At 41.7% G+C, this 27,239-nt stretch overlaps 1 protein-coding gene and 1 non-coding gene across 3 annotated transcripts in view; both read right to left on the bottom strand.

Moving 5' to 3' along the window:
* The window catches only part of USP34 (ubiquitin specific peptidase 34), a 265,775-nt gene that overhangs the window by 188,336 nt on the left and 50,200 nt on the right, over positions 1 to 27,239 (bottom strand). Inside the window, exons 4-14 of one of the 2 annotated variants that reach the window (XM_088477313.1) lie at positions 20,938 to 20,988; positions 20,370 to 20,519; positions 19,163 to 19,230; positions 18,411 to 18,603; positions 18,077 to 18,138; positions 14,962 to 15,043; positions 14,775 to 14,867; positions 14,525 to 14,650; positions 13,650 to 13,779; positions 6,230 to 6,360; positions 5,058 to 5,683 (exon numbers count right to left, since the gene is read on the bottom strand). In XM_088477313.1, coding sequence (XP_088333439.1) covers positions 5,058 to 5,683; positions 6,230 to 6,360; positions 13,650 to 13,779; positions 14,525 to 14,650; positions 14,775 to 14,867; positions 14,962 to 15,043; positions 18,077 to 18,138; positions 18,411 to 18,603; positions 19,163 to 19,230; positions 20,370 to 20,519; positions 20,938 to 20,988 — 1,712 coding nt within the window. The remainder of the gene's footprint in view (positions 1 to 5,057; positions 5,684 to 6,229; positions 6,361 to 13,649; positions 13,780 to 14,524; positions 14,651 to 14,774; positions 14,868 to 14,961; positions 15,044 to 18,076; positions 18,139 to 18,410; positions 18,604 to 19,162; positions 19,231 to 20,369; positions 20,520 to 20,937; positions 20,989 to 27,239) is intronic. The other variant, XM_088477314.1, reaches the window with a different exon arrangement.
* On the bottom strand, positions 8,877 to 8,984 carry LOC148518284 (U6 spliceosomal RNA). The gene has a single exon (XR_015879215.1). It is a non-coding gene; the product is annotated as a U6 spliceosomal RNA (small nuclear RNA).

Raw genomic sequence — 27,239 nt, 5'->3', positions numbered from 1 at the left:
CCATCCAGGAAGGATGTACAGGGGGAACAAACATAGCAGGCTGTAACTGCTGTGGGTATCCCATTAAGGGAGGCAGTGTGGGAGTAGCCAAACTGTCCACTAGCTGAGTCATAACCTGAGACAAGGAGGACACCCAAGATGGCTCCTGTACTGGGGCTGGTAGACTGGACTGGTGAGGTGGTTCTTTATAACAGACAGCACACAAACCATCCTGTATAAAGTCTTGAGGGGATAAGCCCGCCAAACAGATTTTACCTGAAACCAGCACCGGGGCCTCAGTTTCTGGTTTACCTTTATTCTTAGACATAATAAAATAAGTGCAAATGTGACTGAATTCACAAATAACAATAAATGTGAAGTACAATTTAAAAAAAAAATAATTATATATATTCCTTACACACCTGTAGCAAAGGGTTGAGGAGAAAAAGTAGTGATAATTATATCTGTCAGTACAGAAAATAAAGGCAGTAAAACACTAGAGCTAGCAAAAGTTACATACAATGCATATACAATACCCAAACCCCCTAACCCCAGCAGCTTCAGCACAACAATGATAGTGGTCGCTGTGCGCCTCATTTATACGGAGGAGGGCAGGAGGCGCAACCCAGGCGCGGGAAAACCTCAGCTGGATCGGCTTCTGGGCTGGGGGAGGGGCTGCCTCCCGTACGCTGTAACAACCCTCGGGTGCACTGGCCCTATACATGGCCGTTGCCACTGTCCCCGACACCAGACTGACTTGCACTGGTGGCCCCACTACAACGACCTCTGGCAGGTGTCCAACCGCTGGAGCTACGCACTTCCGCGTGGTTCTCCGTGAGCGGGGGAACCACCTTACTTGTGTCCCCAGTGCTTCCAGCTGCAGTCCCAGGTGCCAGCATCGCCGCTAGCCAAGCGGAATTTTGGTTATCCAGAATCTGACTGCTTACATTTTTGAGGCAGACAGACAATTATCAGATTTAAATTTCTATCTACCTCTTAAGAAAGAACACCATACCCTATCAAGAAGAACTTTAAATTTTACTTAATACAGCTCTTTTATATCTAAACAAACCCATCAATTTTTATTACCAATGCACGCCATTATTCCAACATACTACCACCTTCCTAAGATACACAAAGGACATAAGCCACCGCCCGGACTTCCAATACTTGCAGGAACTGGCTCCCTGTCATCAAATGTCTTCTTTTATGTTGACTATTTTATACAGACACATGCTGTGTCATTGAAATCACACCTCAAAGATGCTCCACACTTACTCAAGCTAATAGAGGGTGTGATCTTGAAACCTAATTACCATTTTTTAACGTGCGATGTATCCGCATTGTGCACGAATATCCCCCACCAAAAGGGAATAAAACCGGTTTATAAAAACTTTTCACACGACACTGCAATTTCAGCGACGCAGTGTACAATTATTACAGAATGTATTAATTTCATTTTTACTCATAATTATTTAAATTTTAACAATACATTTTATTTACAGGTGCTCGGAACAGCGATGGGGACCAGATTTGCTCCGAGTCTCGCCAATGTATATATGGGGGCAAAACAATATAGTCTTTTTGCGCAAAAACAGGGAGCAGCAACCAACCCAATAGTATCACCAATACAATATAAAAATCTAAAACACTCCAATGGGGATATGCGCTCCTTCCAGGAAATACAGTTCATTTATATACCATACAGGGATGAAGAATGTCACAAAAGTTCCAAATAACTTTAAATCGTATTCCTTAGATTACGTAGATCATCCACGTCTTCCTTGCTGTATTCCAGGGAATGATTAGCTCGGCAGCTCAAACAGAGAACAGCTCATGGTGGAGACACGAAACACCCAGCAGCAATAATAACACACTTTGAGCCAAGCTTTTGCCCTTCTGCTCCACGGGAGGTTTCTGTCCTCCCTTAGCTCGCCTTAGAACACCTGCATTACGGTTTGACAGGTGTACCGCCCCAGTCAAACTTCCCACCCATTATTCTAGACCAGGCATTAGAAAACACAAAAAAATTAAACAAAGACCTACTTTTACAAACAAACACGTATGTTACCCAATCACCAACACAAGGACTCCAACCTGTATCTTTTATCATGAAATTCAATAGACAGTCTCAGAAAATAAAAAAAAATTGTAAAAAACAGTTGCATATACTCAAACAAGATACAGCATTGAAAGACCATATTGACACAGACCCGAGAATGATTTTCAGAAAAGCTTGACATCTTCAAGACATTCTAGCACCCAATCTACTCCAGACTAATCCAAATCCTAAGGATCACCAAAACTAGATTACACAAAAACCAAAAAGATGCTACAGATGTAATCAAACAAGATGTACCACCTGTTCTTTTATAGTAAATAAAACAAACTATTACATCAACCAAGAATAATAAAAACTTTTCTATAAATTCATCAACTGCAAAAGTCAATACGTTATTTATGTGCTACAATGGAGCTGTCAACTACAATACGTGGGTCATACCACCAGATGCCTAAAAACTAGATTCATGGAACACAGGCATAATATCATAAACTCAAACGTGAACCACAGCATCCCCCGCCACTTCAATCAGTGTTATAATAAGGACCCACAAAATATAAAAATGACAGGGAGTTAATAGAACAGACCACAAGAGGAGGGGACAGATTTAGGAGATTACGCCTGTGAGAGCACTACTGGATGCATATGTTACAAACTATACATCCTGAAGGTGTAAATGAGACATTAGATCTAGATTTTTAAGTTAACAAAAGTTTTAAGTTCATAATACATTCAACTTTTGAATACCGTGCACTTCATGTGGGAGTCATATCGGACATGGGAGCGACTGTCCAGTCGCACTATGCCCGACTGATAACCACATGACATTCCACCAGTCTCTCTCATCCTTCCATCTACTTTTACTAGGGACTATATATCATTATATATAACTTTTTATTTTTCTTTATTTTTTATTATATTACTGCAAAAAGTTCTCGAACTCTAATTTGAAATTACTTTATTCTATATAATAAATTTTCTCCCAATTGACTTTTACCAATGGGACATCATCAATCTTCCCTCGCTCAGTCGTCATCTCTATGCATATACCCCATCATCATCTTTTCTGGATCTAATATTTAAAATATACTTATAATATGGTTAGAACTTACTAGAGGGTTTCCTTATACTATGTAAAATAAAGAGGCTATTAGATGTGTATACATTTAAGGTCTTCCACTTCCCATATATATCACAAACCGGGGCTAAAATCTTTGAACATGGATTTATTTTAAAGATTTTTGATATATTATAAATTTTAATTTCTTCCATGTATTTTTATATTATGATGTATGCCTATTTGGATTTCTAAAATTATATTTACTCTGTTATACACAAATACCGATGCACCGATCTCCAATTGATTAGAAGAACTGAGCAGCTATAGGTAGATGTGTAAAAGGAACCAGCTCTCCCCCAGTGTTATATGACAGGGAATGAGCATTGCATTTAAGAAATTTTAACAGAATAATTGCTCATAAAACAAAGTAAACAAAGATATACTAAATAAAATAAACAACAAGATTTTGACAAACTATAATTAGTCGCATTCTCCATTCTGTTCTCATCAGAGACTTCTTTAAAAACACTCTCTCTAAAGGAGGGACAACTACATAATTAAATATGCAAATTGTATGCACCGGCTCTACAGGACTAAGAGAACATCCGGTCAGTCACAGGTTACCGATCCTTCTGAGGAAGCAGTCGGTCTGTAAGGCAGAGAAACGCAACAAGGCACCGGTGCTGTGACTGCATGAAACTGAGGTACCGCGTTAAATCTCTCCACTCCCGGAACTATACATTAAGAAGCAGCAGCTCTGTGTCCGCGGCACGTAAGCTGAACTCCAATGAGAATTGCCGGAAGCGGTCTTAGCCTTTTGCAAATCACACCCAGCTGTTCGGCAATGCAGTGTACTACAGATACAGCCACCCACACCCGGACCGCCTCGCTGATGCTGCTTCAAACTACAAAAAGCAGCCTGGCACCATATCTGACAAGCGACACCTGGTCGCATACAAGAAGGTCCCGGCTCAATCCCCGACTACAAACGAGGGGATCCAACAAAAGGATTTTCATACAAACGGGACAGAATCCCCATAAACAGATACAGACCCTTTATAGAGACAACATATGTGGTAAGACCAACTCTATACATATATATTTTTTCTTTTTGTAACGGTGCACTGTATGTGTGTGTGTGTATATATATATATATGTTATCTCTATTAAGGCTACATTACTAAGGGTCTGCATTAGATTTTAGATTCAGCTATCATATGGGCTGGACAACCTTGTTTTATAACACGACACGAACACACCAGCAAAAATGTTGCCTCTTATGCACCTTTGCTACAAACTTGCATAGAAAGCCTGAGAAGCGCTGCTTGTAGCTTCGCCTTTTTCAGATCGGATTAGGAATGAATACTATCGAGACGTGACTTATCCTCTATCCACATACTCTGAAGAGATATCTGAAACTTTTAACCATTACCCCCAACATCCGATCCACATTATGACCTCTGAATAAGGACTCTTTGTCTTGGTCAATAGATATAATACTGTAAGGGCCAAATGTAATGGGGTGATAGTTTAGAAAATGTGAGCGTTTAGTTTAGAAAATGTGAGCGTTTAGTTTAGAAAATGTGAGCGTTTAGTTTAGAAAATGTGAGTGTTTAGTTTAGAAAATGTGAGCATTTAGTTTATAAAATGTGAGCGTTTTCTCACACTTTTTAAACTCAGACAATGTTTTCTGGAATGTTCTGTGACGCCACCCCCAAACACCAGCAGAATGACAATCAAGCTGCTGCTTTGTGGCACTGCGACCAACGTCACATAAGCCGGTCTGCAAATGTGCAATGTGGCTCCTGCACATGTGCAGCTCTGCAAACATCGGAGATGAGCATAAATAGCAAATTTACCTAAATCTCTGAATTAGGCCCTATGTTGGTCATCCCTTTGCATTTTCTGTTAAAACAAATTACATTTGAAAAGCAATGAAAGCATACAATGACTTACCCCTCATGGTGGTGGTGGTGGTGATGGTGATGATGATGATGGTGGTGGTGATGGTGATGCTGGGGGCCAATAAACCGTCTGCAGTTAAACAGCTCATTCCCGATGGCCTCTCCAAGGAAGTCACCGGTGCGCGCGATGCAGGTATCGTGAGAGCCTTGCATGTGGCCACCACCCATCTCGCCCGTCATGTCATGCTCAGGCTCTTCAGAGTGGGAGCAGGCATCCAAGATCCGAATGCGATTATCACCTGGTTGAACAGACTCCGAATTAAAAACCAGGTCTTTGCATGTCCCATTGTTTGATGTACCCATGTCCGTTGCGCCCTGGGACTCCCCCAAACAAATACCCGCTTGTGATTCCAACTTTCTCTTCTGGAGGTCGACAACTCGGTTGTTTTTTGATGGGTTGTGGGAATGCTCCTCTTCCTCATCCTCTTCTTTTAAGGCTTCCATATCTGCTATATCCTCTGAGTGCACCTCACTGCCTGGGCTGCCCGCAGACTGACTGGCATGACTGGAATTTACTTCATTGCTTGACCCATCACTGTGCCCACTACTACTTCCCGGTCCACTGCTGGCATCCTCACCACTGTTTGCAGTTTCGTCTGAGCTGCCTTGCATGGATTCCTGATATGAGAAGGAAGCACTTATTAAAAAGACTAATCTAAAGTTAGCAGATAATAAATTAGAGAAATATTTGGCAAGAATTATTATAATTTATTTATATGGAGCCACAAGTGTTCCGCAGCGCCTTACAAAGTACATAAACAAATAGGCTGACCAGTGAGTTATAGTACTATACAATACAGGACATGGAACATGAATAATACACATTGCTACATTAGCGGCCATAACACACAGATAAGCAACAAAGCAAAGTAACCAAGTGTTAGGTGCCCTAGTGGGGAGTAAGAAGTAGATGAAAGTCGAGTAAGGAGAAGCACAAAACAGTAGAGTGCCCTGCAGTACTATATAATGCCTAAAATTCCACACAATAAATTACATAAAACAAAGTTTTAACTATTACACAGAACATTTTTAAGCAACTTTGACACTTAATTTTTTTATTGCCTCTAACTGCAAAATGTTGAATACAATTGCAAAATGTTCAACATCTTACCACATGCAGACATATACAACCATACATTAAAATGACAGTGAATGATTTAATACCTCAGTATCTGACAGTCGCTGCTGTACATGCTTAGATCTGTTCATCATTTGTTCATCCATTTCTATATCACTTCCTCCACTGTGGTGAGTGTCACTATTGTCACTGCTCTGGGGGCTGGCTGCCGGGGAACCTACAAATACATACATTTCCACATGTTTATTACACTCAATTAAAAATCACCTCTTTTATAATCTATGCTAATTACTAATTGAGGATCAACTAATGGCAAAATACCGATTAACATATTACTTAAGTAACACAATATATTAAAAAAAGGAACATTCTGCATAATAACAGTGCCAATACCAAAAAGTAAGGTGTGTGGTACAAAAGATCGACAATTAAAAGGTCAACAGTCAGACAGGGACAAAAGGACAACACCTTTTTTTTGTAATTTAATCCTAACCTTCCCCCCTAGCGCCTAAACCTAACCTAACCCTCCCTCTTGTGCCTAACCCGAACCACCCCCTTAGTGCCTAAATCTAACCTAACCCTGCCCCTAGTGTCTAACCCTCCCCCTAGTGCCTAACCCTTCCCCTAGCGCCTAAACCTAACCCTCCTCCTAGTGCCTAACCCTAACAGTTTCCTCCGGCACCCTAACCCTCCCGTTGCCTTAGCCTCCCCTGTGGCCTAACCCTCCCCCTAGTGCCTAACCCTAGCGCCAAAATCTAACCTAACCCTCCCCCCTAGTGCCTAACCATTCCCATAGCGCCTAAACCTAACCTAACCCTCCTCCTAATACCTAACTTTAACAGTTTCTTCCAGCACCCCAACCCTCCCCCCTAGTATCCCTCCCCTGTTGTCTAACCCTCCCCCTAGTGCCTAAATCTAATCTAACCGTTCCCTCAAGGCACCCTAAGCCTCCCCCCTAGTACTTAACCCCCCTGGTACCTAATCCTCCTAGTGCCTAACCCTACCCGTTCCCTCCTGGCACTCTAACCCTCCCCCAAGTACCTAACACTAACCCTCACGACAACCTTTAAACATGTTGAAAAAAACAGGATTTTGGTACTTACCGATAAATCCCTTTCTCCGATTCCACAGGGGACACTGGAGTTCAAGACAGTGGGGTATAGACGGTGGTAGAGCAGAGCCTGGCACTTTAAATAATTCAGAAGTGTGACTGGCTCCTCCCCCTCTATGCCCCATCAGCCCCAGTTTAAGAACTGAGCCCGAGAGGAGACGGAGGACAATAGGAAAATGAGGAGAAGGAGATGAACACAGAACGGAACAATACCGACTGAAGGAGAACCGAGGAACCCACTGCAGGGAACACATGCACTCACACAACCATATAAGGAACTAAAAAAACACGGCAGGTACGCAGCGCTGGGCGGGCGTCCAGTGTCCCCTGTGGAATCGGAGAAAGGGATTTATCGGTAAGTACCAAAATCCTGTTTTCTCCTTCATCCACTAGGGGACACTGGAGTTCAAGACAGTGGGGACGTCCCAAAGCCAACCTCCCGGGTGGGAAGCGCGGAGAACTTGCAGACCCTTTGGCAAAACCGAAAACCAGGATCGCCAAGAACCGTAGGCTCAATGGAAAGGCAAGAGCTGAGGATCAAGTGTCGCAGAGCAGAAGAGACAATCAAAACTCCCTGCTAAACAACCACAGAAATTCCACAACTTACAGCGTAATTCGAATGGAACAACAGCTAGCGAAAGAACACCCGCAGATGAAAACATCAAAAGCAGCATAAACCCAGCTGAAAACAGACCAAGTCCGAACCATAGTCGAACATAGGAAGCTGTATAAGTCGCCGACAGCAGACCTCCAGCAGTGCTGGACAGAATACATATAGATATACGTATAAGAATACCAATTTACAGATACAGAGCTGATCCTGTCCACAGACTCCTAACAAGAGTATACAGGGAGGAAAAAGTGAAGACCGAACAGTCGCCCTGGACCATTCTCAAGGCCCAACTACTACAAGGTTGTCAACCAGCGGAAGGAAGTCTCCAACAAATAGAGATCCCACGGGGTATGAGGCAGAGGCGGTTTTGAAAGGAATTGTGGTCTCAATTCTTTCAGAGAGTCAGACAGCAGTACCACCACTCTGAAACAGAGAGATCAAACAGCAACGGAAACCCTGCAATAATAAATCCCCATACCAGACCACTGGCAGAGTGTCTGGCAGCTCATCAGTTGCCTGCCTATAGGGAGGTCACTACCGCTTGGGGTGGGTCTCAAACTCGTGTATGGGGCGCCTCAGGCGGGGACTATACGGCACACGCCCTGTGCCGGCCTGAAAAGAAAACCACAGCAACGACCCCAAACAACAGACAACATCCCTCATGATGGAAGTGCGTAGTCAGTATAAACTGCTGGCCCGAACATAGTATGAAAAACAACCCGGATACCCAGGCAGTTAAAAAAAAACACGGATGCAACAGCCACCCAGGGAGAGCTACCAATATATATAGAAGCATCCCATACAGCAAGGCTAGAGAACTAGGACAACCATAAAGGTACCCATCAGGTACCTGTCAGTGTGATGAAAATATTCAAAGATACTGAACAGGAATCGGGCTCCCAATGCAGAACAGAATGACCGCACACTTTAATGTAAAGAAGTGCCTTAGCCCATAGAAGTGCTACAGTCCTTTATAACTCCAACAAATTCTAGTAGAATAAAGTGACAATTAAGTATGGAATGCTTCACGAAAATGCGTGTCATCCTTGCGCAGGGGCTATGCAAATCTTCTCTGTATCGTTCCAATTTTTAGAAAATGTGCTGCTGAAGCGAGCACTCTCAATGTTGGAACTATGCACCCACACGCCAGGAAAGCTCTAAAGTGTAGTAGAGCCAACTGATCCTGAGAGCGGATGGCTGCTAGGACTGCAGCTAGGGTGCGGACGGGAGACTTGTAATGCCAGGTTGCATGAAATAGTAGCCTCTTCCGAGGAATTAGTGAGGTACCGCTTACCTGTGAGTAACCAGAAGCCCTCTAGACGCTATGTAGAATGTCACTGACCTTTTCCCTCTCACAGCAACCCGTCACGTCAGGTATAGAGAGTAGTTCAGTGGGCTAAAAGCAATGCTCTACAGCACGGACTTCAGTCTGGCGATGTTGTCTTAGGAAATACTGTAGAAAACTAGCAAAATGTTAGTGGAGACAAGAAGCTTGTACAACAGGACTCTAAACCTGAGCTTGTTACATTAGGGATGTGTATACATATAGAGATTATACATATACCCTAAATACGGTCTGCTAGTGTATCAGTACATTCATACTTATAATGGTGAAGTGCATATTAGTTAAAAGGCGGATTTAAATAAGACCTTGTACCGGTAAAGATACACACAGAAATATTACATATTTGATGATGGATCCCCACCAGTGACCCTTGAAAGTTATAGTGATCACAACGTGAAGGATTCAAAATTGAACCGCAGGTCCAAGGATTTACTTGATACTCACCCATCTAATCAAGCCAGGCCTGACCCCGCCTATTCGGCGGGTGGCCCTAGGCCTTCAGGCACAGGAGCAGTAACTGCAGTCTGTTGTCATTTAAACAATTAGGTCCTGAGGATGGTGTAGAACCTGGATTCCCCATGTACTGATATGAAGTGTATCTAGGGGCCACTTTATAGCCTTATTTAATTGAGATATTGACAAAACAATAATCTTGAGTACTAGAACCTATACTGAGAAAGGCACCTGTACATAGACATAGAGTGCCTTAATTATCCCAGGTAAAGAAGGATATATCTGTAGCGATAACCCCAGTTAGGGTTACAAAACAGGTTTTCCCAATTATTAGTAAATATTCATACAAAGAATGTGAATATATCAGTATATATACACACGTACACCCAGAGAACATAGTTGCATGAGAAGGCAATCTCTTTGAAAGGAAGAGTTAGCACCAATATAGGAAACTTACTTGTCAGACTCCTGTACTAGGAGATTAGCATGCTATATTATTTATATATTATATATATATATATATATATATATATATATATATATATATATATCTTGCATTCTTAGAGTCCTATAGTTTGCTCCACAATATACATGTGTGGACATACAAGAAGGCCCCAGGACATGCATAGGGTCCATACTAGAAGCAATGCCTGAGGGAATTGTGACTATCACAATGTAAGCTGCAGAACATGACTCTAGGCTATAGAGCCACCATATTATATATACGGTATATGGATATAGTACCAAACTACCGCATCAGGAGAGTCCAGTCTCCAATCGCAGGATCCTTCTTTTAAAATATGCTAGGTATCAGACAAAACTGATAACAGATCCTCCACTGCCTTTACGGTAAGGATAAGAAGCGATACTATACGCGTACCTACATCAAGATCAATAGGTGACAATAATATTTAACATGAGCAACAGGTAGAGCCATGGAATGAACTGAGCCAAGACCTTGGTTGAGCCCAGGACAAACTTCACTCCAGACATATTTATATGTTCTAAAGTAGGGCTTATGTATATAAAAAAAAACAAAAAACAAATATATACATACATGTGGCTTACCTCCACGCAGGGAGACTGCTCATGTGCCGCGTGTGGCCGTCATTCTGCTACGGCATAGGGGCCTGGATATTTTAACAGCGTGATGTCCCAGACTGGTTTTGATCCTGGGACCCTTCTGTCACTGGTGTACTCGCCTTATTGGGTGAGCCAGTTGAGCTCCAGTTGAACCCGCTTTTTCAAAGTGGGAATCAAAGAGACGACCTCAGTGCAGTATACTGATGTATACAGGCCTATTTGACACAGACATAGATCAATCGGCGGATCATGCGGAGGGCAAGTGACACGGACACAGCCTCTGTATTAGGCTGCGGCATGTTCCTCCCTGAGCTAGTGTCAGGGGCCCAGACACTCACTCTATAATAGTGCCGGCGGGTCCCATGATATGTAGAGGTGCTGCTCTTTACTAGGAGTACTGATTAAAACTTAATCAAACAGACTCCTGCAGCCATTTTGAGATAGACAATCGTAAAATGGTTATAACTATCCTCTACACAGTAACATCACAATGACGTAGGGCAGCAGTTAGGATAGTTATGGGGCCGACTGTTTTGCAGTGCTCTCTCTTCTAACAATTCATTGTGGAATCTGACCACCATTCAAGTTCTATATGGACCTTGCCGCTGCGTAACTCAGTAAGCAGGAAGACTGCTACACTGCGTGCGTAGGTTTGTAATTCACTCAGTATGCATCAGCATAATCTATTCTAGCAGTATACTATTATAGAGACCAAACTAGGTTCTATCTAGATTCTGCCGCTGCCCATATATGCTACTGCTATGCACAGGGGATTATACATATATACATTTTTTTTTTTTTTTTTTAACAGATTCTACACAGCACAGCGTATTCCACTGCGCCATCAATTCAGTAGACAATACTGGCAATAACAGACATTTTATATACATATTATATATATATATATATATATATATATATGTGTATGCGTGTGTGCATGCATGCACACACACATACACACACACACACAAATGCACACACATGCAGGAAGGCCCCGCACATACATACATGTATAAACACACACTTCCCCATGTAGGCATGTCATATTACATTAGGCATGCCTTGTACTAGCTGCAGCAGCGGAATTGCATTTAAGGTTACAGTGGGTGTAGCCTCTACAGGGGCCCAGACCTCTCTCTGCACTGCCAAGCGTAAACCTGCGCTGTACTGCGCGCCAACTAAGCGAGAGGCTTAGAAGCAATTGCGGCACCTGCTCCCCGGGAGTAGTAATGGCCGCCGGACCTAAGCCACGCCTCCGCACAACCAGGAATAGCACTAACTTCGTTACCATTCCCGCTAATGGCGGGCATTTGGCGCTACACCTCCCATCTTCATTTTGGGAGGACTACTGCGCGCCTCATGTCCTGTCAGCGCTTTATGATCAGCGGTGCAGCGTCTCCTTCTTTATAAGAGGAGGGAGAGCCTGACTCTGTTTAAGCGCGCCTATAACAGCCGCGCGGGAGATTAACTTGGCGCCGGTGTTCTTTGTAAGCACCGGCGCTGTGATAATTGACAGCCGCTGAGCGGCTGCTAGATTACAGACAGCCACGCTGAAGCGGTGTCTAAGTGCCCCCCGTTAATGCCGTCGCCGGAGCTTCTACGGTACAAGCCCCGGTGCGGCTACAATTATTCCTCCACAGAGGCACCTATAGTGACTCACTGCCAGACGGTCCTCCCCTCATTAAATAGGAGGGGGAATTAGTGGCTAGTAGAGACCCGGCCGCTGACTGCAGAGTGCAGCGGCGGGTCACATAAGCAGCTCCGACACTGCCAGTTTACTGACAGGGGGAAAGAGGCTGTAATAGCCGCTTGTTCCTGAGCCCAGCGTTTTTGGCCCACCACTCCAGCTAGTCAGGAGTGGTGGGATACACTTACGGACTGCTGCGGCCGGGATGCTGGGCTGAGGGGGCGGCGAGGAACCCGGACACATGCCGGTGTCAGCAGTGGCAGGCCTCGCAGAGTCCGATGACTCAATTTGTTATTGCCCCCTCCTCAGGGTCACCGGACACAGGCTGCAGTAGCCGTGTGGTGCCCTCCCGGCGGCTCCCACGTAGCAGGCAGACTGCCACAGTAAGCAGCCTGCCTGTCCTCAATGCTTGTTAAATAAACATTAAAATTAAAAACTATGAAAAAGGCTGGAGACAGCCTGATGTGCGACCGGCTCTCTCGGGCACATTCTAAAAACTGGGGCTGATGGGGCATAGAGGGGGAGGAGCCAGTCACACTTCTGAATTATTTAAAGTGCCAGGCTCTGCTCTACCACCGTCTATACCCCACTGTCTTGAACTCCAGTGTCCCTAGTGGATGAAGGAGAAAAACAACATAAAACGTGTCGACCATTTGAACCGTTCTACCTTTTAAACCCTGTCGACCATCTGGTGTTGACCTATTGACTGACAACCTATTCATTGCTGATCTTCTATCCATATACCAAAAGAAAGTACGCCGAATACTCTCTATGAAGGTAAGCAACACGAGCAATCATTCTTGCTTATCTATTACTAAAGTACATTTACAAAGGTCAGGTTTGAATAGGGGTGACATTTTTAGCTGTAGCAAATACATTTATTTTCTACTACAAGTAAACCAAACTTTGTGGGAGTACTAATAAAACAGACTGTAGACAGAGAAAGGGGGTCAGTGACAATCCCTAAGGGAGGGCAGTTGTACTTCTAACATTTTAATGGTGTCTGCTACAAATTCCCAAGATGTTTGTACCCCACAAAAGTACAAAGAGAATAAAAGATTTGATTTTCTTTCTTAAACTAAGTAATGTTATTGTCTCTTTTCTTTAACCATTAAACTGTCGGCAGACTGCAGCACCCTACAATATCAATGTTAGGAGAAAGTCCATTACACAAAAGGAGGAAAGATGAGACCGGTAACAGAACAAGGACTTACCCTTCTTGTTGCCCATTGGTAGATTAGTATTTAGTAATGATGCAAATGAGCTCTGTTTAGAAAGTTGGGCTTTAGCTGCCAGCGCATTGTTCCACAGAGCTTTAATTAGCATTGATGCCAAGTACAAGGTCTATAAAAAGAAAACGTCCCATTAGCTGAGCAGTAGTGGATCATGATTAAACAAGCCTGTGCTAGAGCCAGAACAGATACAGGATTCAATCATTTTACTAACGTTTGCCAAACTTACCACATGTTATATATTTAAAGCAGAGTTACTCGTACAATGACCACCACTCTCACAGCTATGTTTTGCTAAAGATGGTTAAACAGGCACTGTATATAAAATAAAGGCTGTCATTTCCCTTAAGCCGCATACACACTAGACGGTAAAAGTGAACGATAAGGATATCGTTCAACTATATATCGTTCATATCCTCCAGTGTTTATGCAGTGAATGATCGACAATGTGCGCACCTGCGGGCCGATAACGATATCCTTAGTCTGCTGTACATGCAGCCAAACCTGGGGATATCGTTAACGATGCCATGCTGCAAAATGCAGCATCGCCCCGCTCCCCCCACCGTCGTTCGTCGTGGCAGACATCGGCAAGTGTGTATACACGTCAGGTCATCTGTGAAGCCAAAGACACAGTGTATAAATAAATATCACAGACATCCAGCTGTGTGGCGGCAGGCCTAATAGCTGGATCAGCACATTTAGACAATTTACAAAGACATTTCATGTCAATTTTTTAAAGCAATAAATGTAGATGTTATTATCACGCAACCAGTCAGAGCCAAAACGAATGTCAATGACAGCATGGAGGTACAGTGGGCAATTTTTAGCCATAGCAGCACAATGGCAATGCACTTTACCTGCTCTGTATGGGCGCTGGGATGAAGACCGGAAACAAGATTCAGAAGATGTCTTAGTGGCACCGGATCCAGGTTTTTAATCAATGAAGGAAATAGATCATGTATATAGCGACTACAATGTTTCAACTGCAGTAAAATAAAAACAAAGTGTGTTAGGGTTATCAAACGTAAAGATACATGGCTTTCATTCATTTGGTCTATATAGTGCCAGATGTTTACCAAGACAAGTTACACAGAAGAGGAAGCCTACCTGCGCTGCTGCCCAGATGCAGTCTATGTGCTGAGTGCTCAGACGACCTTCTGCAGCTAGGAAATTCAGGATAACTTGGCACTGTTTGATGATCTGGGAAAGTTTTAAAAATACAAGGCAGTGCTCATATAAAAGAGTCCCACAAGAAATAACGGGTACATAAGCATCAATGAACAATAACACCAACCTCGATGTGTAGGTTTGGTCCAAAAATATGTTCTACAACATTATTGCTGATGAGCCAATCTGCCAGCTCTTTTGCTATGGATCTGAAACAAATGAAATTTAAATTATCTTTAATTTTATTACATAGCACTATAGAAAAAATTATAAAAAAAAAAGTTTCTTATTCTGTTACTCTTTTATTTGTGACATATTTGACATTGCACTAGTGATTTATACACAACTGTCTAGGTCAGCACTAAGAAAATCATGGAAACCAATAATTTCCCTGTTTTACAATTAAAATTAAAAGGGAACTATAACACAGTAAGAGATTGAAGGAAAACTAGCGAATAAGTAATTGTGTGAAGGAAAACTAGCGAATAAGTAATTGTGCTAACGAGGTGGTGTAACCCATAACATCAACATGCTGTAATTGTCATTATACAGAAAATGAAAGGAAAACATTGATTGGTTGCTAAGAACTACAGCATTTTTGAGGTAATTACCTGTGCAACAGTTTTAATCTATGTTCCCCAGACAATGGCTAAGTCACTGTTACTTCAAAGAAAACTGACCATTTTCGAAGTTATCTGGACAGTATTATTCATTAGATTTTCCTTGATCAACTTGATGGTGTTTTGCTCTGATTATTTTCTTCTTGAACATGTTGTTACTATAAGCAGGCAATTCACGCCTCTCACGGGTGACTTAATGGGAAATCCGAAGGTTCAGCAGTTTAAGTCTTAAACTGGCCACACATCTAAAGATTATCTGTCCAACCAGCCAACTAGGTGATTGGTTGGAATGAAAATCTGGTAAGGAATACAATCAGCAATTTGCTCCCAAACGCTGGAAAATGGACCAAAACTATTGTTTGAACAAATAGTTTAGATCAAACATTTAACAAACTTGTCTAAACGACCATTTTCATCTGTTTTCTGGCATTTAGGAGCAAATTGCTGATCATCATTTACTCCCATCCGTTACCAGATTTTCATTCCAACCAATCAACTAGTTGGCTGGTTGGATGTAAGTTGGTCTAGTGTGTGGCCAGCTTAAGAAGTCAGATCGGTTCCAGAGCACAGACAATGCAGGTCTAGCTAATAGTGGTCAGCTGACCGGATTTATGATACGACGGATAATGGTCAAGTATGAAGACAGTATTAACAGACTTAAACGCCAGTTGTCCAATATAGTAGCCTGTATGTGTAAGGCTGGGTACACACTTAGCGACCCGCCAATGCGACGCCCGATGGTGCCGATGAACGATATATCAGGCGGTTGGTAAACCCTGTGCAACCCAGTGAATGACAGCCTGATATATTGTTCACTGTGCCAGCGTCGACAGTTGGGTTGCGCCATTGGACGTGCATGCAGGCTGATGGAACAAACCCGATGAACAAGCCTCAGGAGCGCGCATAATGGGTACACACTAGACGATGTGCCCGATATGTCGGCCCGATTTCTTTATTAAACGTTTACCCACAACACTGTCATAGCAGCATTTTCTTTTAGACACAATCAGATGTAAAGAAACAGTAGTGACTGATCCCTTCCTTACAACAGTTGTCATTTTTTTATGACAATTTTTGTTTTCTTCCCCCCAAGCAGATTACATGTGCTAAACGCAAAAGGGGCTGATGCAGAGTTGGGAGCAAAGCAAAATTAGGAGTAATTTTGCTTCTGAACAAATCATGTGGCTATGCAATGGGTTTTCTACGCAGCAAAAATACTGGCTGCTTTTGTAGTTTGCATTGTAGTTTTTCCCGCTAGCTTGTTTTAGCTGCCTTCTTGATTTTAAAAAGACAAAATGCGCCCTGCCCTTTTAGCCGCGCCCCCTAAAATAGCATGCCCTCGGCCTTCCCCAACAGCGGCCCGCAGTGTCCGCCGGGTGGGAAAAGTTGCAGTGACCGATAACTGCCGGATGAGGGGAGAGCTTGGGGGAAGCCCAGCACCTCAGTAAGTGCTGACCATGTCCCCCAAGTGTGACAAATTGGAGGAGTGTACCAAGCACACACCCTCTCCCCGGCCGGCCACGCCCCATTTTCGGGAACGCGCTCTGACTCCCTGTCGGCACCCCCAGCACCCTGCCCTGCCCGCACTCTAGCAGGAACACTAGCAACTTAGAGTTAAGTGATGACAACTCTAAATCTGTAAGCAGCATTTTTAAATGTGCAGTGCAACTTGAAAACCATGCGAAAATGATGCCATGACCCAGCTTCCTATGCCCCAAGTACTGGAATCCTTACAATATGCAGCATAAAGAATGTGGGAGCCATGAGATGATTCACCAGATTTTAATTATTCAGAAGCAGTCTTACCCTTTGGTGATGGGTTTACTTTAAGGTATTGACCAGTTTAAAGTTTACCATTTAAATTGGGTTGGAGGGGAAAGGGTTCTTATTCTCTTATTTTATTGCACAAAATGGTTTGGTGGGGGATAGGCTGTCCACAAAAACAGGAAAATGGTTTATAAGCAGCCTTACAAAATGTGACATTGCCTATTAAAGCTTCAGAAATCCATAGTTATCTGGATGCAAAACAGGTTAAAGCTAGCAAACCAACAATTGTGTTTAAAATATTAATATTCAATAATTTGCAAACAGCTGCTACCTTATATTCCAGAGCAGCAATACAGATATGAAATTGGACTCCAAATATGGCGATACTGCAGCCTGACAAATATAAACTTTAAAGAGCAAATTTAATTACCAATGAGGTTCCAACCGAACCTTGCAGGCTAATACTAGATCAGTTGTGTCAGGGCAGGCAAACGTTGCTTGTTTTCACTTGCGACCCACAGAGGTGCGAGAAAATAACAAGCAATATTATTCTCTGTGTTAAATGCGCAGCTAAACCTAACGCTTAAATGAATTGGCCCCTAAAACTCAATAGGGAAATAATCCATTCTGTTCATTTGTCATTTGCTTGTACAGAACCCAATTAAACTAAAATGACTACCAGCATCATGCAAAGCAATTTTCACACATCCATCACTAAATCCAGCCCACTACGCTCATCACACCAGACACGATGTAAAGCAGTGGTAGTGTAGGCATGTGACCTCTGCCTACACTACACTGCCGCTAGAATGTGTACAACATAAAGAAACATATAAGCAAAATAAATACACTTACGTTTCTGTGTCAGATACCAAAGACTCATTGTTGCAGACATCATTAAATGTATGCAGCTGATTCTACATAAGAAAAAGGTAAATTACTAGATAACAAGACAACAAACTTAAAACTGCTGCATAAAAACTTCTGTGATTTGTAAAGACAGAAATAAAATCCTGTATGTGAATGCATTTTATGCTGATAGGAAGGACAAAGCTAATTATTTTATTTTTCTTTGGTTTTACAATTTCCTCCAGATGGTGGGATGAATGACCATCTTCGGATCTTCTAACCATCGATTAACAGCCTTACCGAAATAGCTCTCTAACAAAGGTTACCATGGTGCACTCACCGTTATCTGACTCAGCCCAGCCAGCCGCATTGTTAGTGTGGGCGACATAAAATATTTGAAAGCCAAGTCAAGGCTTTCTTTGTCAAAGCACAAAGCTGTGTCCAGGGGCTCCTTCACAGTGCTCCACATCAGGTCAGCCATGTTGCGGGCTGCACTCTGCCGCAGCTCCTGGTCAGACAGTTTACACAAATACCTGCAGGTGAAATAATGAGAACATATCCTGCAGTTTACTGCTCTCTCACAAACTATTCAAGTACATTTAATGAAAGGGGAGTATCAGTCCAAACTGCTACCACATGAGATTTTTCCAGATCTCTATGTACTGTACCTAGACGCTACTTGACTGGACTAACCAGAGACATTGGTGCAAAACCAAGGCATTTACCATTTTACCTCTAAATAGAAAAAAAGTGACTGCCCATTTCTGGATAACACCTTTATACTCCAAAACTGGGCAGTTTCTTTTTGTGGGATTTTTTTTTTAATTATTATTATTATTAGTGCCAACTGGACCACCTTCAATATTTTGATGTTTGCATAAGTAGGTTACTCCTTAACCAGTTACCATCAGATGCGACCACACACAGCTGGGCTATCCCTGACCAGGTCGCATCTGATGCGACCGTGTCGAACACCAGCGGCAGCTGCTGGAAGGTAATCCTCCGGCAGCCACCTGGCTCAGTCCGGCAACCTTCCCACTGCCTCCCCCTGCCGACTGGATTACAGAAGGGCGATCTACCGGCGTCATTTACCTTATAACATAGGTCCTAAATGGTATAATATGCTGCATAACAGCTGGGATGTGTAGCCATATTCTGATCTGTAAGGCAAAGTACATAAATAAGAAAACAAATACATATTCATTTTCTGTTTGTGTAACTCCAAAGTTAAAAAAACGGGATACATAAAGGCACCACTGATACAAAATGACTAAAAGGACATATAAAGTTACATGCAGTGATGACACTTTCATGCATTGTTGGTAACCATACAATAGCAAAAATGTCAATGTTTAAATATACCTGGGCTTTAAAGAGAATAAAAAAAAAAAAATCAAGCAGACATCGTGATATGTTGGATAGTTAACCTCAAATCTACAATAAAATACCATTGTCTGCAACACACTTCAAGTAGTTTTAACAAGAGCCATTGTCCAACATTAGCTAGTTCTTATTTGTATTTTTATAAGTGCAGTTATATATGTAACAGTATTTAAATGAATGCTCCAGGTGTGGGAGGATACTGCTGCAGGGGCATCAGTCAACTGGGGGGGGTCAATTGGTACAGTAAGATCAATGGCTGCAAGGGTGATTGGCAAATGCTACAGTGGTGAGGGATGATGCTACAAAGGTCTGCCAAACACATCCAGGGTGGCGATCAACAACCCTTACATGTTTTTGAAAAATGCTATTGTTTTGATGTAACTCTGCCAGGTTCTCTACTAATAACAGCAACCCTACAGAAAATCTGTTTTCACTAATACACTTAAAAAACATGCCAGGCTTGCATGAACAATGACCTATGAGCCAAGGTATCCCAAGATTGTAAAGGAGGTCCCTCTAAGGTCATGTAACTATCAAGTCATGCATTATAAGGGTGTTTCTACTATTGACGTCTATAAACACACACTCCTAATTCTAGAGTACTGAAAAAATACATAAAATAATCTAATCAAGCAATCCCAAAAATTGATTCTTTATACCAGACATTCTCAACTCCAGTTCTAAAGTACCAACAACAGGTCAAGTTTTGTAGATAACTTGAATCATGCCCAGGTGAGTTCATGTAATTTGCTGAGTCAGCAATCATCCCACCTGCTTCCACAGACAGAAATCCTTATAACCTGAAGATTGAGGTTGAAGGAGCACTTGAGGGTTGAGGTTGAGAACATCTGCTTTATCTTATGGACCAATACAAATGTAAATGGGCTAACATAAAAAGAGGAAAAAATTCACTTACATTGGATACAACAGTGATGAATGCATGAGCGATTAGAAAGGGAAGAGTATCTGGAGAGCCATATTCAAAGCAATCCTTCATAAGAGAAAGCCCGTTTTTCCCACAGAACAAACACACATAACGGAGAAGGTGCAAAGGGACTTCCACATCCTGATTTTAAAAAAAAAAGAAAAACACAGGAGACATTTTAATATACAAGGTACAAAAAAAAAAAAAAAAGGGCAAATAATTTATTTAATACTATGCAGACAAGTAGAGTTTATGGTGGAGGGTGGACAGTCCTGTGGTATAGCAGCACCAGATATTAGAGCACAAATATTCACACGCCATTATGCTAGTGACACAGGTGTATGTGCCTGCACATGAACAGAGCATAATGGTCCCTATGACACGTGCCAATAGATTCTTTACTCTTTCCAAAAAGTCTGCAAGTATCAATGCAAGAAGAACGGTGTTCTTTAACAGCAGCTATCCTGACAAATACGATCTTAAGAGTCCCAGAGCTAGAACTCTCTGGCAGTACAATCACCTGATGTGTCCTGAGGCCTGTGAAAATGTTTGCACTTACGTTCATGTCACAGAAGGCCCCTAAAAGATTGCTTTCTTGAGCAGAGATATCCTGAAAGAACAAAAAGAACTTCAGAACCAAAAGACAAACACTTTTACAGAGCGCTTATTTGTTATTTTGTTGCATTATTATTTGTCTGGAATGTTAAGATTGTAGATTTAAAAAAATTAAAAATGAATAATCCACCTCCTACTAGTGTACTTCTATACAATGTACCATGTTTAAAAAACAAGAATTAGGTTAGGCTCTAACCACTTGAGCAGCATTGAGGTACTACCATACAAAAAACTTATCAATTTTGTTGCCTCCAGTAACAGAATTATATACAGCACAAGCTATAAAATCTCTCACACCAACAATACATTGTGACCATACAAAGGCAAAGAAATTTGAAATGAACACCCAGAAATGTATTATTGTAAAATATTTCCATACTAATTATTCTCAGTTGAGTAGGACCCTATAAAGAGACGAAACGCGTAGGTTTTCTCTGGATCACTGTTAACCTACCTCTCACTGCCATTTAGTACACTGGACTTTCTTGGACAATGTTTTCAAATTGTGGAGGCTTTCAATGACATTAGGAGCAGATGTAGCTTTACAGCAATCTCAGATGACTAAGAAAAAGCACTATTTTATCTTTTATATTGTACGTATCACGTTTATGTTAATAAAATTGTGTGCTAGAACATACTACACCATGAGCATATGTTTTGTCTCCCTTCAGAGTCTGGATGTAGATGATATTATCCTTGAATAGGTATGATGAGCACCCAAAGAAAACACAGGAGAGCAAATAATTTTATTTACAGAATACAAGTAGATATTATACTTGGCACTGACCAATGTAAGTAACACATACGGGTGTTTAAAAGAAAGTAAAATAAGTTAAAAAAAATGAATAAAAAGATAGACACAATAACTTCCTTTTTTTTCAACTAAAATTCTTTAGGTGGTGGAACCTCCGCAATATTAACGGACAAATAAGGGATAGAAAGAAAACAATAGTATGACAATAGCAAGTGTTGAAAATGAAGCATAAATCCTTTAGATAGACAGTAAGTATCTGGATCTTTTCAGGGTCACTAATCCTTAAGTATTGTGCTTACTTCAATGATACTTTAAAATATTAAATTATAATAACTCATGTGGGACACTCTCTACGCATACTTGCCTATTCTCCTGGTATGTGTGACTCCTGAATTTGCGGTCAGCTACCTGGACCCCCAGAATAGTAGGTGGCCCTCCCGCACCCCTCCCACTTCCTAGATAAGCAGACATGATAGTGTGGCATAATGCCGGGGAATTGTGCATCTGTGGTGAGGGGGTGGGCCCAATAGGACACAATTCTATGAGAATCTCATAATTTTTGCCCTCTATATAGACCCGCGAAACACTGTTTTATGAGAGTGGGAGCGGTGCCACATGTTGCAAAGCACCCGACTTCATTTCTGTCTTAAGGGGTGGATGTTGCAGTTTGGTTTACTTCCTACTTCAGAGCATCGCGGATAGCTTTAAACAAATGTTTGTTAACAAGTTGGGAGGCTCCAGAACTTTCTTCCCCGGTCCTCCAAAGTTCTTAAGTGGTGGCTTAAGTTCTTTGCAGTCAAGCTGCTAAATGTCCATCAAGCCAAAGCACTTAGAGAGTCAGACTCTTCCTCAAGGCAGTACGAACATATATAGTAAAGGTGGTCTTCTTTTAAACTTTCTGGATTATGCACTTTCAGTTTGTGCATCCAGAAGTCATCGTAATATATTTAACAAACGGAACATATTTTTCAACTCAGGCTTTTGGAGCACGGGTCAGTTCCCGGTCCCAGGCCAGTACCCCCTTACAGGCAGAAGATGAAATTGCCGGGTCAAGCATTTCGACCCGATAATTTTCAGGGTCAACCCAGGTCCTCCTCCTGTGTGAAAGTTACACCGGGTGGCAATTCGCAAGACTTCCACCCTAGTCACGACCAGGGTCAAAGTCATGAGCATTTCGAACCGGGTTGACTCTTTTACACAGAAAAGGACCCAGGTTGACTTGACAAATTACTGGATCCTTTTCTCAGTCTAAAATGGTATAAATTGCACAATATAGATATATTTATGTGCTCATCTTTGGGCAACAAAAGACTTTCCCTGAAACCGGAATTATGAAGGTCGGAAACCAGAAGTTTCTTTGTGTGTGCAACGCATACCACAAGGACCTGGGGGCAAGAAATGAAGGTGTTGAAGCACAGCCCTCCAAGTCTACATTACACTTCTATGCACACAACTATTGGAAGTTGTGTTCCTGGTTCCAAGGGTAATTAAAAGTAAAGTGTTGCAGACAATATAAAACAAAATCAGTATTAATAACATCTACAGTGTTATAATTAACCAAGGAAAAATATGAATTGGTATACAGTCACAGATAAAAATACTAATATGCTTTGGGGACCTGGGGTTACATGATTTCACAGTACTCCTTGGTTCAGAAAAACTTAATAGGTAAATGATAACCATTAAATATAAAAACACTTAAAAATGGATCTAAAAACCTATAGTATTTGTTCTTCACTTGACCATATGTAGTCATAATATACAGTATGTTCGAACTAATATAGTGCACTGGGGAATCAGGTTCACAAGAGTCACAACATAATAATCTTAATGGCTATTTCACACACGCCGGTTATCACCGGACGTTTTTTTGCAGTGTACTATTTTTAATGAAGTGTGTAAATAAATGGGTCCTTTCAGATGGCACAGTTGCCGTGTTACAGCTGGGAATATCCACTGAAATGGTCGGCTGCCGTCCACAGTTTCAATGTTAAAGATTAGGGGGGGGTAAAAAAACACACACACACGGCGAAAGCATCACACACGCACTAAAAGGAAAATATCCACTGGAAAAAAAAAAAGTCCAGAGTTTTGCCAGCCGGTGAAAACCAGCGTGTAGAGTAGCCCTAAGAGTGCTGATTTAGAGAACTTTAATAAAAAAATAAAAATTAAAGGAATATGCAAATATTTTGATCATCATTGTAGGAGACAATTCTGCATAATCCAAGGGTGAGAATAACAAAGAAAACAGACACATTAATATGAACCATTTCAACTCAAAAACATCTCGACTCAGTCACTCTGTAATTGATTTAAATATTCAAGAAATTTCTGCCTTGGTTAGTAAACTTTTCTTCTCTCATCTGCCAGTTAGATTCAATACTTTAAGGAGGGAATTCAATTAGCCACAGGATTTACTGTGGGAGTTTAGTTTTCGGGTTAAGAGGCCTTCACAGCAATTGCTCTGTGCTCTTAACCTGGGAGCTAAAAGCCTGCGGTAAATTGAATTCCCCTATATGCTCACACATTTCGTAATTCCATTTGTTGATCTATTGTGTTTAGTTCTAAAAAAACTCCAAACAATAGTGTGTGGTTTAGCCTCTGATTCAGGTTTCTTGAGTGCTTTGCAAGTTTTTAGGGATCTTGCAGTTCTTACAATATTAAGCCCACAGCCAAATTCAATCATGTAAATAACATTGGTTGCATGACATTTGATAAGCTTGTTTATTATGCAATCTTTCCCTACTAAAATGCTAGTATACTTAAGGTGGGTACACACCTGATAGATATATCTGCAGATGATGGTCGTTCGTACACACTGAATGACCATCATCTGCATGCTGCAGCGGGTCCTGGCAGCCGGGTAGTGGCCACGCCCCCTTCGGAAAAAAAAACCATTTGCAGCACTGGGAGGGGGCGCTGTTTCCTCAGCCCGGCGCACAGCCAATGGGGGGAACGATCAACGTGATCGCTCCCCCCTTTGGCATAGGAGACTGTTCAGGCTGCTGCTTTAGCAGCCTCGGACAGTCTCTCAGTGCAGCCCAGCAAACAGCAGCGTGTGCTGGTCTGCTGTGGACGGAAAGCTGTGCCGGACCCGGGTACGTAGTACCAGCTCGCGGCTCCCCTCCCCCTCTCTCTGCACCCCTGTGTACGGGCGATCGTACACACTTGCCGATGGACAGATATGTCTGCAGACACATCTGTTCATCGGCTGTGCAGCACAGCCAATGCGTTATGTCTGTAAACGACGTTGTTCACAGACATATCGTCTGTACACACTGGCCGACGGGGGCACGATATATTGGCCGATGAATTGATCAGCCAATATATCGGCCAGTGTGTACCCAGTTTCAGATTATGTGCTGGAATTGTTCTGCTATCTATACAAACAACGTCTATGGAAACCCTTTTTTCCTTATCGGGTTAATACTTGTAAATGGAAGAGCACTTCTTACTAGTTTAATTTTGAGAGTCCATGCTTTACGAAAAATGAAGTCTGGAGCAGAAGGTAACAGATCTTAGAGGAAAGGGTCCTTGAGGAGTAGTGTGCAATGTATTTTTTAATTATCAACTACTTTCCGAGGATCCAACCCTCCTTATCTTGTAATAATTGCCCATTCACCTTTAATATTTCTATTTGACTTCAGATTGGATAGTTTTAATAGTGTGGTTCCATTGTGTTCTCCATTTTTATTACAGTGATTTTATTTTTATTTTATATTTCTATGAAGTATCATTTCTTCCAATTGATATGCAGAAACAGGATTGTCACTGCAGTTCCTACTTAAACTGGCCTTTTGGTGACCAAATTCTATGGGGCCGATTCAATTGTTTTTTACGTTGTGGTAATTAATGGGAGGCCAATGTTGCAATTCAATTGTTTTTGGAGCCCATTATCTATCGTGCTGTTCGCGGCCAATTAAAGCAGGTTTATCTGTGTATAGCGGTTAACCTGTCTAAAGTCCAGGTTAGGGAGCCCAAACCAGGACTTATCGCACATTTCCGATCACCTGTTCATTGCTCCATTGGGCACCCAGCACAACCAGTCAACAAGCGAAAACAACTGAAACGCCCCCAATATGTTTACAGATCCATTTCTACGTTTTTAGATTTTATAATTATTCTTTAGCCACTTGTTTATAGTTTCACTATATGAAGGAAACCACACACGCACTTTGATATGCTCCAGAGACCCTGGATCCCAAGATTATTTTAGCGTTTTTACCCGTAGTGACCATTTTGTACGGGATACGTTCAGGATCCAGAGAGCGGTTATTCCGGCGTTCACAATGAACTGGGAGGTTAGGTTTAGGCACCGGGGAAAGAAGGTTAGGTTAGTATACTTACAGCCGTCGGAATGGTAAACTGGTCAGGATGCCGGTGTCGGAATTCTGACCACTGGGATCCACAGCGCTGGCATCCCATACCCAACTGGTTTTATACCAATTCCTATATTTCCTTGGTAAATTGTAAGTCTCTTTATACTTTGTGGACTTCAGTAATATTGATTTTACATTTTGTATATTCCGATACACTTTAATATTAATTACCAGGGAAACAAGAACACAATTTCTAATATCTTCGTACACAGAAGTAGAATGCCTTTTCATTGGCAATTTCTGACCCCCAAGAACACTGTGGAACGCAGGTTCCAGTGTGTTCCACACACCAAGAACAATCTGTCTCCAGTTACAGACACTTTTGAGAAAGTTTTCTGTTGCCCAAGAGATGAACACAAATATATCTGTGAGGCAATTGCACACTGTTCTTATACTCTATGCTCATTGAATTAAAAATATAAAAAAAAACCATGTAGTTTGTTATATTGTGATAACTTCTGGCTGCTGCATCCACAAACTGGAAGTGCTTAATCCAGAACACCATTTTTACAAGATGTCTATACTGCCTTAAGGAAATATCTGAGTGACTCGAACCAGCTGGATGATGGACCATTTAGCATTTTGACTGCAAAAGTACTTTAACCAGTACTTAAGCTTTTGAAGCCTCACAACTTGATTACAAACATCTATTTAAAGCTGCTGTCTGTGATTCCACCCCGTAAAATCTAAAGAAGGATTGGAAGGTCCCTAGATGAAGGTGTTACTTAAGAATTCAACACTAAATATTTTAAAGAATCACTGAAGTATGCACATAACACCTAAGATGTAGTGACACCAAAAATATCCAGAAACACATTTTCTAATTTTAGGATTTATGCTCCATTTTGGACATATACTATTGAGGTTAAAACTGTATCACAGTATTGTTGTTTAATTTCTACTTCTTAAATGTACTTAAAACTTGGGAGGGTTCAACCACCTAAAGAATAACGTAGCTACTATCTTACACATTTTTACTTATGTTATCACTTAGTTTACTTGATCAGACAACTAGATCAAGTCTGGCGCTACTCAAAGCACTAAAAGGAACAGGTGCAGCAGTTTAATAGGAGAGGTTCTGCAATACCTTTCAGAAAAACCAAGCAAACAGAT

This window comes from Taudactylus pleione, unplaced genomic scaffold (genome assembly GCF_031769625.1).
Source record: "Taudactylus pleione unplaced genomic scaffold, aTauple2 ptg000201l, whole genome shotgun sequence".
NCBI classification, from domain to species: domain Eukaryota; kingdom Metazoa; phylum Chordata; class Amphibia; order Anura; family Myobatrachidae; genus Taudactylus; species Taudactylus pleione.
The sequence above is the reverse complement of the archived record's forward strand: the minus strand, read 5'-3'. Positions and strand labels throughout refer to the sequence as shown.